Here is a 12,013-nt window from a genome sequence, read left to right on the forward strand (position 1 = left end):
TGACCCAGACGTCTATTGACTTCTCGCTCGCAGCCAGCAGAGACATGAATATCACTGCCAAGGAAAGTGAATCTCTCCTTGACCTCAACATCCTCACCACAAACAGGTACAAACACGACAGCAGCACCCAAGATGTCATTGCAAACCTGGATCTTAGTTTTGACCCAGGAAACCCATAATCCTAGCATCCCCGACTCGTCATTCAGCACCTCGAGGGCCCCCAAAAGGATATCTGGAGTCTCTGCAAAGATGACTGCATCATCTGCGAAATCAAGGTCGGAGAACTTGACATTCCCAAACGATGCACCGCAGCTTCATCTCTCCGACAACCTCCCCAGAATCCAGTCCATACAAGTGCTGAAAAGTGTGGGGACCAATACACACCCCTGACAAACTCCAGTCACAACTGGAAATAAATCAGAGGTGGTATCACCACATCTCACAGCACTCTCAGTACCAGAGTAGAGTTCAGACATCAGATCAATCAGTTTTGGAGGTGAAAAGTGTGGGGACCAATACACACCTCTGACAAACTCCAGTCACAACTGTAAATAAATCAGAGATGGTACCACCACATCTCACAGCACTCTCAGTACCAGAGTAGAGTTCAGACATCAGATCAATCAGTTTTGGTGGCACCTCACGAAGAGCAAGAATCCTGCAGAGGGCATCCCGATTCACTGAATCAAACGCTTTACAGAGATCAACATCGGCTGCAAGCAGTCCCTGCCGAAACTCTCGTCTGTGTTCGTTGAGGACCCGAAGAGCAAGGATACGGTCAATCGTTAACCCCTTTGGTGTAAAGTGTAACTGCTTTGGATGCTGGTGCTCAAGCAGATGGTGGCGAACCCGATCAAGAATTATCCGAGAAAAGACCTTGCCCGACACTGAGAACAGCGTCAGCCCTCATAGTCCATGAGCTCGACCCCAAAATTTGATGGATTGGTACCACCTTGGGGGAGTAAAGGCCACTATGATTTTATGAAAGTACATGTTCTATAGTTTCAGAAAATCCCATAAGCCAAGGCTGGATCCACAGCTTAATTGTAAAAATCGGCCTTTGAACGCAGGCGTGTGCGTTCGAATTTGTTGACGATTGAGGTCAAAATTTTGTGGTAAGGGAAATCAAAAATGCAATAACTCAATAAGTATAAGGAATAGTTTAACAAATGACCACTCATATTTTTGCTAATCAAATGTGTTTTTAATCAAAATTAGTTTTATGCAAATTTGCTCATTCTCAAGGTCATCACTTCCGAGAAGACAGTAGAATGTGAACCTGCAAAGACGAAGTTTTTTGCACCCATAAAAAAAGCAAAAGCTTTAGACGTTCAGTGACATGATTGTAAAGAAGAAATACCAGGTTGCTGGATAACAGATTATTGTCAAAGCTGACCGTGATATGTTTGCCAAAATGATCCTGATTGCACAGACAAGACATCTGAGTATGAAGGATGTTTTGGCACATCAATTAGGGCCACACCAGAGGGCACACTGAGAAAAACAAAAAAGTCTTCATTGAGGGATAGTTTGAAGAAGGATTTGCAGCCTATAGAGTCAATTGACAAATTCTGCTTGCATAATTGATGGGATGGCCCTGGTGCAGAAGATGAATGCAGATGGTATGACATTTGCTGAGTTATCTCAGATGTTGCACAGGATGGTGCTGAGGGAAGGTTCAGTCTCAAGACGTGTTGACGTTGTGTTTGACGTTTATCGGGACCAATCGATAAAAGATGCAGAGCGAGTTAATCGGGGGTCTGCCAGCGGGACAACATTCAAGGCTATTGCCCAATGACACAGGATAAAACAGTGGAGAAAGTTCCTTCGTACGTCCGAAAACAAGAACCAACTCATTGAATTCCTTGCAAATGAATGGAGCAGCACAGACCAACAGGAGGAGCTAACAAATAAAGAAATGTTTGTTATAGTTGGAGAAAGGTGTCAGAAGTTATCAGTGAACTCGGTTAGTGATGTTAAATGCCTTAGGTCTAGTCAGGAAGAAGCAGACACAAGGATGCTGTTGCATGCTGCGCATTGTGAAAAATCTGGTTTTTCTGAAGTCGTGTTCGTGTCTGAGGACACATGTGTGTTCGTTTTATGTGTAGCATTCTCCTCCAAAATAGCATGTCCAATCTACATGAAAAGTGGCACAAAAACGTGCATCCAGTACACTGACATTCAGAAAGTTGCAACCATAATTGGTCATGATATGTGTGACACACTTCTGGGACTTCACGCCTTCACAGGGTGTGATTCGGTTAGTGCATTTTCTGGCAAAGGCAAGCTTTCCACTGTAAAACTAGTCCGCAAAACTGAGGAACATCAAGAAACGTTGAAACGTCTAGGTTCCAATTGGGATTTGTCCACCGACCTCTTCAACAGTCGAGAAGCCCTTACTTGCCAGATATACTGCTCAGACTCCAAAGCGAGAAGTATCAATGAACTTCGTTTCAATCTGTTTTGTGCCCGGAGAGGTGAGGCAGAATCATGGCAGCTTCCCCCATGTTCAACGTTCTTACTAAAACACTGTAAGAGGGCGAATTATCAGTGCGCAATATAGAAAAGGAGCTTGGAGGCACTCTCGGAGATTCCCCCACCCATTGGAAATGGATGGAAGATTGAAACTGAAGATCTGATCATTGATTGGAGTGACGCACCACCTGCCCCAGAAGCTGTTATGGAACTTCTCTCCTGCACTTGCTCGAAAGAGTGCATTGAGGAAACCTGCACTTGTCTTCAAAATACGCTGCAATGTACATATATGTGCAAATTGACCACTTGTTCAAATAAAAAAGGCACTGAGGATGAGTTGGTGAGTTCGGAAGATATCGAAGGTAGAGATGATGAAAGTGACGATGATGACGACAACGATGGAAGCGATAGCAATTAATCACAAGTTTCAGGTGTTACATTCTTCTCAGTAACAAGTGAGTCGCCTGCTCCTTGACTTGCAATTGCACTGTTTTCCACTTATATTTTTGTAGATGTGTGAAAGTTGCGAGCCTCGTAATATGCACTTTTTTCATAGGTTGGGGTTAAAATAAATGTTGTACATATGTTGGCCTGACTTAAGGCCCGGTCACACCTTGACGTTTTAGCCAGCGATGGCAACGTATTAAAATGTATGTAAAACGCTGGCTGACGTTGAACTTTTGATGTTTTTTTTTAAGATTCGGACGTATTCATAACGAGTTGGTCGTATGCATAACATATTAGTAATGGACACAGAACGTTTCGTTGTGTTATAGATAACTTATACCAACGAATGCTGAACCTGTTGTTGGCCTACACAACCGATGCCCAACGATAGTCTAACTTCGGCATAGCGCGTTGCATGCATCGCCGACGATGTCGTGACGTAGCCTATTAAAAGGCTGACGCACAACGATTCGAATCATAACTGCCGTAGAAATGGAAGTGACAACATCGCGGTCACACCTTGGGGATCTTGCCAGCGTATGCCGACCTAAGAAAAATGTGTCTAAAACGATGGGGGCACGTCAAATACGGTATGAGTAAGTTTGGTATACGTGAGTAGAACGCTAAAGTACGCTATCATACGTCGTAGTAAGTAGAGTACGTCAAGAAATTTTAAACATGTTCAAAATTTTACGACGTACTCGGCATATGACACACGTTCCGCATGCGATGGGGATAAGTTTTACACACGAAATGTGGACGCTTACACACGTCCACAAAGGCTACTTATAAGCTACTCATAAGTCGAAACACGTCTCGGTAATGTCTTTTTTACGCGAAACTTATTTCTAACTTATGTTTGACGTGCTTTGAACCAATTCTTTACGTAGCCCCAACACACATCGACGTATGTAGACGTATTCCAATGACGTCTTCCAGTCGACAAAAAAAAAAAAATGAATGTGTTTCTAGCTTACAACTGCCATATAAAGACGTGTTCCCAGCGGTTTTGGGAATTGGTATATAAAAATGCTGCTCATAAAAGGGGAACCCAACAGTGTTTTTGAGTCCTTTTTGAGTCGATGTCCATGTCAGCAGTAACAGTATTAGTATTAGTAGTAGTTTGTTCATGTTGGCAGTAGTAGGTGAGTGTGAGGGGAGGGGTGGGTTATGATGGATCCTCCTTGCGTCCGCGTGTCCACGGGTAGGTTCATAGGCTGCCACTCAACGATTTAAATGGCTGCATCTCCACTATTGAAAGTAGACGCTTGCGCTCAACAATTGGATTTTTTTTACACTCAACGACTTTTAAACGGTACCACTCAGCTATTTTCATTGTTTACAATGAACGATTTAAATTGCTGTCACTCGCCTTTGTTTTTTGACGCTGGGGTTTGGAAATTTGAAGCGTTTCTTCTGAACGTGTTAAAACGCTCAAACTCGACTATTTTAAATAGACGCTGCCGATGGACAATTGGAATCATAGCCAAGCTAGACATCGAAGTGTGAACATCCTCGTCATGCCGAAGAAAAGTTTGAAGAATGCTGCAAATAAGTGTCCTGGCCGTGGCCGTGGACGCTGAAGCAAGGACGATCCATTATACCGACGTCTTTCAGCCTATGAGTAACTTAAAAGTAACGTCTGTCGATGTGTGGCAACGATCGCGTAACGTGCCAACAACACGTTAATCATAGGTTAGAAATAAGTTTCGGGTACGCTAAACATTACCTCGGCGTGTCTCAACTTATGATTAACTTACAAGTAGCATGTGTTGACGTCTGTCAACGATCGCAGACCGTGCATACAACTTGTGGCCAGCGTAGCGGAACGTGTGAGTCATACGCCGGCATACGTCGTGAAATTTCAAGCATGAAAAAATTTGAGGACAACCAAAAAGTACAACGTTTAAAGCCAACGTACAACGACGTATGGCAGTGTTTTTCAGCGTGCTCTCAATGTTATCAAAACTTACCCATAACGTATTCAACGTGTGCCAGCGTTATAGAAAAAAAATTCAAAAATCGGCGTACGTTGGCTAAAACGTCAAGGTGTGACCGGGCCTTTACTCTCCCAGGAATAAAATGTTTCGCTTGTCAATTTTATGATTTGTGGTTTACAGGACATGTGGAAAACGCTCAATGGCAAGGTTAACGGTAATCCCAAGACAATAAAATTTTGACCTCTGATGACCTTGATAAAAGTATTATGAGCATAAGATACATTCCAAGTGATAGAACTATTTACACAACAGAATAAGTGGTCAGTTTTGACTCACTAAATTCCATGTTTGTCATTTTTATGGTGATTTCTTGAATGGGTATCCATATTTTAGATACCCGCCACAATGATGACCTTTTGACCTCTGATGACCTTGGTAATGACCTAATTTGCATAAAACATTATTTGTGCAACAGAATCCACAATTATCAGCAAGATAAGTGGTCATTTGGCTAATAATTCCATATAATAGTAGTGTTATTGCATCTTTCATTTTCCCCATCACAAATCGCAAATATTTTCATCTTTTGATATATATGTCCGCAATTATTCCACGTCCTACCTCGGTTGATAGGTATAACCTCATATTGTTTCCTTTAAATGGTTTTGAGCTCCTTCAGCTATAATAAGACCCATTTTGAATCAGGAAATACCATGTTTGGATATTTTTACGGTAATTTCTTAAATGGGTATCCAGATTTTAGGCACCCACCAAAAATGGTGACCTTTTGACCTCTGGTGACCTTCAGAATGACCGAATTTGCATAAAAATAATTATAATAAATAAAACTTTTGATTAGCAAAAATGAGTGGTCATTCGTTTAATTATTCCTTCTACTTATTGAGATATTGTATTTTTGATTTCCCCTACCGCAAAATTTTGTCCTCAAATTCGAACGCACATGCCAACATTCAAAGGCCGATTTTTACAATTAAGCTGTGGATCCAGCCTTGGCTTATGGGATTTTCTGAAACTATATACTTAGTACTTTCAGAAAATCATAGTGGCGTTTACTCCCCCCAGGTGGTACCAATATCTTGTCCAGTTCATGGACTATCGGTAGTTGTTGCAGTCTTAGCGATGACCCTTCCCTTTCCAGAGAGGGACAACAAGGCCGCTCTTCCAGTCAGTTGGGATGATGCCTGTGTTCCAGGCAGAGCACAGAACTGCTTGCAACGACACGAGTACAGCATTTCCACCAGCCTTGAGAAGCTCAGCAGGGATGCCACAGATCCCTGGAGCTTTACCCCATTTCAACCGGTTCACCGCAGCCTGTGTTTCCACAAACGAAGGTGGATCACAGTTGATTGGAGGGTCAGCAGTCGGGATTGCAACACCCCTGACATCCAACTCTACAGCTGGTGGATCAGCCTGGTCGAGCCGCTCAAAATAACCAGCCCAGCAAGCATTCACTTCGGACTCATCTGTCAAGAGCCTACCACCCTCTGCTCTCACTGCAGTACACCGAGGGATGGGCTTTGAGGAACACAATGCACAAATTCCCCTGTAAGCAGGACGAGGATCACTTGACCACAGGTGATGCTCTACCCCCTCACAGATTCCTCGCACATAGTTCTCCTTGTCCACCCTTAGTGCACGTACAGTTTTATGCCTCAGCTCCCTGAACAGCTCAGCTCTGCCATTCAGCCTGGCCCTGCGACTCTGGTCAATGGTATCCTGCGTCCCTTGAGAGACAAAATTCTTCTTTGCCCTACGGTGAGCTCCAAGACATCCACCGGCAACATCATGGACGGTGGTCTTGAAGGTAATCCACAACTCTTCAGGATCCCACAAAACACCTAGACACCCCAAATCTCCACTCGACCTGTTCGCACATTCCTGAGCTACCCTCTCATCCTTGAGCTTGCCAACATCCAGCCTTGGCTGGGATGGTACCATTCTCCCGGATTTATGCTGCAACTTCAGAGTTGCCTCAACAAGCCTGTGGTCAGTGTTGAGGAACTGAGCACTCCAGGGCACCCTGCAGTTCTGGATTTTCCTCCAGCAACCGTCAACGAGGACATTGTCACTCTCCTTTGCCACACCGCCAGCGTTGGAATACGAAGTCCAGCGATAAGCTTGTGGGTGCCAAAACCATGAACCAGCTGCCCTAAGTCAATGACTTCTTGCAAAGTCAAGGAACTTCGTGCTATTCTGGTTCACATTTCCAGACCAATGGGGACCAACACATGTCTCATAACCATCCCTATCATTTCCAGTTGATGCATTGGAATCCCCAATACTCGAAGAGTATCTCGCTTGGGACACTGATCAACCACAGACTCGAGCGTGGCATAGAATGTGTCTTTCACGGTGAGATCACTCGCCTCAGTCGGAGCATATACAGAGACCAGGGAAACGACACTCAAGGAGTGATGAATCCTTCGTCTCATAATACGCTCGTTGACCGGTGTTACCTCAATTATCATTGGGGTCAGCTTATTGGACACAGCTACAGCAACTCCTTGGGTATGGTAACCATCAGAGCGACCAGACCAATAGTAGGTGTAACCACCCACCATTATCTCGCCGCAATCCGGTCTCCGAACCTCAGAGAGTGCTGCAATACCGTTGTCCAAACGCTTGAGCTCAGATGATAGCAGACAGGTGATCATCCCCTCTTTGGGATAGGACATTCCAGGCACCCACCTGAAGAGACCGCCTCAGGTTAACCCAAGGAGACCGCCGTCTGGTAGATGACACCTCAGCACCACCCCAACACACACTACCGCAATCTGACCCGGGAAGGTTACCCAGTGGTTTCTCTCCTATTATCAAAGACTGGGGGGGGTCTTGAAGGCTTTGCCCCAATCCTGTCATCTGGTGAGCTGCCCTATGAAGCGCAGCTGTACAGGAGGTACTGTGCAGGAGGTACTAAAAATGCTTTTGTATGTTTTGCGGAATGAAGGGGCGTGGCTCCATTTGGGGGTGTGGAGTGGCAGATGAACAGGCATGGCTGCATGTCACGAGGGCATTGGGGTGTGGCTGCGTGTCGTGAGTGGGAGGGCGGGGGCAGAGGATCCTGTTCAGTGGGTGGAGGGCCTTGGCTGCGAAGGGTCTGTCGACGATCACTCAAATTACTAAAATGTAAGAATAAAGAGGCTGAGAAACAGAAGATCAGTGTAACCGATTACAAACTCCCAGCTTTCTACGTTTTGAATTTGTCTGCTTAACAACAAAAGAAAATTGTATACAACCAAAATATTCCCATCACAGGAGGCTTCTAAGTGGTGTAACGTTCCCATAAACACACACCCTCAATTTACCTCCTTTTTAAAACTGAAGCTTTCATACTTGCAATTAGTGGGTTTTGTCCTTGCTGTGCAGACCAGAGCCGAGACACCTTCCGGAGAAGCAGAATGGCCTGAGTGCAGTTCGAACAATGGAGGCGTTCCACTTTGTGAGCTACGTACCCATAAACGGGCGCCTGTTTGAGCTTGATGGTTTGAAATCGTACCCAATTGACCACGGTATGCACTCGAAGTTCTGTGGATGTCTGTTTGCTGTGCAATGAGATGGAGCAATATTCGGCTTTTTTTTTAGTAAGACACTATGAGCCTTGTTATCACTTGATCTCTTCATGGACTCAGCAGTGAGCTGGCTTTAAAAATGTGCTCTGCACCACAAAGGGTACTCTCTCTTTTCTCATGAACAGGCCCTTGGGGGGAAGATGAAGAGTGGACGGAAAAGGCAAGGAGAGTCATTATGGAGAGGATTGGTTTAGCCACTGGAGGGTAAGTTTCTTCACCCTGTTCACAGCACTTCTGAATGTTTTGCGATTTGAAATCAAACTTCCTATGGGTTCACGAGTCAGGAAGTGACCACGATATTCGTTATTGGTGTGTGTCTGTCTGTCTGTCTGTCTGCCTGTCTATCCCGAGCATAGCTCCGTGGGTTTTGATCCGATCCTGATAAAATTTTGGTGGGAGTTTTGTATCATGATCTGTGTTTGAGTTGTGTGTTTGAGTTATCATGAGTTGTGTGTTTACAAAAACATGTTTTGTGATCTACAAAAAACGTGTTTTAGGGGGTAGCCAGTTTCAATTTACATCTTCTCCAAAGGGGTTTGTCAAATCTGGCAGGAGTTTTGGTATTTGGTTAGCCCAATGGCACCTGCATAGCCCCACGGAGCTCGATTTTTTTTTTTTTTTTTTTTCCTTCATTTTCGTCCCAAGGTCAAGAACTTAGAAAATTGCGAATTTTGACAAAAATCATACGACTGCCCAAACTTTCAGAGCTAGGATGACAATATTTTTTTATGCATAATCTTGAGGTCATTCCCCACCTAAAGTCTTGAAATCATTTTGCTCTATCTCAAACACCTTGCCCGTGGCGCCCCCTTCAAGGTTGTTTTTACGCTGATTTCATCAAAGTATGGATAATCCGAGGAGTGCGGAATGCCATATAGCCGATATGACGTTATATTGTTCCTGGAATGTTCCAGAGGAAGTTTTGCAACAAAGGTCATAATCCTTGACCTTTGACCTTTGAAGTTCACAAAGGTCAAATTTTCAAAGTTGTGGGAATCGAACCGGGTTTTTGACCTTCTTCAACGAACTAACTCCAATAAGCTATAGTACGTATCCTGTTTCCTTATTTTAATGTCCACAACATTGTTTTATGACCTTTAAAGGTCATGCAAAGGTCAAATTTTGAAAGTTGTTGAACGAAACCGGGTTTTCGACATTTTGCAGCTAATAACCTGTCACTCGTACCACATCATGTTGATCATTTTTATAACTTGGTCAAACATTATCACATTGTCTCATCCTTGACTTCTGAAACAATCTACATCGTCAAGTACCGCTCGTGAACCATCGTCGTCTTCAGACTTGTCATTCTTCTTATTCTTTGCACCTCCATCATCTGCAATGGACGAAGGCTACGTTTTCACCCCTGTCTGTTCTTTTGTGTGCAGGATATCTCAAAAAGTTGTGGATGGATTCGGATGAAATTTGGTGGGCAGCTTTTGTGTGTGACAAGGACGAATTGCTTAGATATTGGTGAAGATCCGGATTCGGATACTCATTTTTTCGAATTATTTTTGTAAGTACAGCAGTTCTTGACCATTGAGAGTCAAACTAGTCAAAACTATACATAGCATCATGAGAAACTAATGGACGGATTCAGAATAAACTTGGTGAACAGGTTGGGTGTGTGTGACAAGGAAGAATTGATTCAATTTTAGTGAGAATCCGAATCCAAGAATTTTAAAAGCGATTCTTCACCATTGAGAGATCGGGCTTAAAGTCATATATGTATATGTATTTATTGTTGTGCATTTTCGCCACTCCAGCGTGCGGGCGACCACCTTTAGCTCAATTGCGGCCGTGCGCGCCCACCGAACGAGCATTCTAGTCGCAGCTCTCTGATCAACGCCGAAACCCAGCTACGGGTGTTGTTAACCACACCATAAACCAGACATCTCTTCTGTCTGCCCTACAGGGTCGATCACCGAATTGTCGATGTACCTAATTATTCGCGCAGACAGAAATGCCAGGAGTTTACACCTCAACGGAGCCTGCACGAAAATGAGCCGCTTTAAGCAGCTCATTCCGTTTGCGATTGCCGAGCGGTTTTATATCGCCAAGCCCCGTCGGACCAGATGTACGTTTTATCGGCTATTAATCAGCCAGCTAATTATTCCGAACGCAATTATGGCAGTCAATGGAGGAAGGGACGCAACGACCAGGTGACATTCAGCAATGGGGACATTTATTTGTACACGTAAGCAATGCAATGAATGGGGGTGGGAGACAAGACACGAGTAAAAACCTACAGCCGATATCTATTTATTATGTACATGCACTTAATCAGTTCTACTTGGTAGACAAGGTACCACAGACTTCCATGCAAAAACCCCAGAAAGTAAGAAAGAACTGGGCTCGTAAGCCTTTAATGTTCCTCAGAGTTGGGATGACCGAAGGAGCTCTGCGAGGCTGGGCAGGTTACCTTTGTCGCCCTTGAGGCGACTCGATGGGTCTTTTGGTCGGCGACCCTCCGTATGTCTCGTCAACACGGCAGCTGTTGTAATGGCGACTTGGTTGGTCCAGGGCCTAGCAGCACGGCCTGGTCGATCGGGCCTGGCCGACGACGCTTCAATAGAGCGATCAGTCCTTGCTCTTTTAGAGTTGATGCTCTTTAAGAGCCCGCTCACTCCTCAGCGTCGCTTGACCGACGCAGGGCCCGATCGCTCGGACCGTTACGTGGCTTGCTGGCGACTTCTCTCCGGCTGGCGACTTCTCCCGACTCTAACTCGACAGCCTCCACCGACCAACCACTCTCTCGGCGTTGAAACGCGCCTTTTTATAGCCCCAAGGGGAGGGGTCGCTCTGGGCTTCATCGCCCAAAATCAGTGCCCTCCCTTCTTTCACCTTTGAACCTTCACCCCTGGCTGGCTCCGCCCCGTTCGCCGTTTTGATCTGTTTCTGTCGTTGCACACGGCCGTGGTTGAGATCACTTGCACAACGCGGCCGTGTTTGAAATCACTTTGCCGCTGTCGAGGATGCCATCGTGTTTGTTTGTGGAGATGTTGTTTGTTGGGGATGTTGTTGTTGGTAAAAAGATGGCGGCACCGTGGAGATGCTGGTGAGGAGATGTTGGCGGTTGAGGAGATGTTGGCTGTGGAGAAGGTGGTGGTGAGATGTTGGTGGTTGTGGAGAAGGTGGTGAGTAGATGTTGGCGGTTGTGGAGAAGGTGGTGGTGAGATGTTGGTGGTTGTGGAGAAGGTGGTGAGGAGATGTTGGTGGTTGTGGAGAAGGTGGTGAGGAGATGTTTGTTTAAAATAAAGATAGAAAAGAATAATACTCCCTCAAGATTCACAGCCCGGCACATGAATAAATCCCTTCAGACATCGGTGGGGAAATCTAACCTGGACACACACTTATCGACATAACTGATCTTCGGGGAACCGGAATGGTGTTCTGTGAATTTCCACATCCGTAACAAAATACATATATATATATATATATATATATATATATATATATATATATATATATATATATATATATATATATAAAACATTGTCTCAAAAAGTTGTGGAAGGATTTGGATGAAACTTGGTGGACCGGTTGGGTGTGTGACAAGGA

At 44.7% G+C, this 12,013-nt stretch overlaps 1 protein-coding gene across 3 annotated transcripts in view; it reads left to right on the forward strand.

Moving 5' to 3' along the window:
• BAP1 (BRCA1 associated deubiquitinase 1) overlaps window positions 1-12,013 on the forward strand; it is a 143,743-nt gene that overhangs the window by 27,331 nt on the left and 104,399 nt on the right. For all 3 annotated transcript variants that reach the window (XM_085864228.1, XM_085864229.1, XM_085864230.1), the window contains 2 exons: window positions 8,250-8,392; window positions 8,578-8,656. In XM_085864228.1, the coding sequence (XP_085720354.1) occupies window positions 8,250-8,392; window positions 8,578-8,656 (222 nt within the window). The remainder of the gene's footprint in view (window positions 1-8,249; window positions 8,393-8,577; window positions 8,657-12,013) is intronic.

The sequence above is a fragment of the Eptatretus burgeri genome, chromosome 18 (genome assembly GCF_056783735.1).
Source record: "Eptatretus burgeri isolate ZD-2024b chromosome 18, Ebu_testis_v1, whole genome shotgun sequence".
Taxonomy (NCBI): domain Eukaryota; kingdom Metazoa; phylum Chordata; class Myxini; order Myxiniformes; family Myxinidae; genus Eptatretus; species Eptatretus burgeri.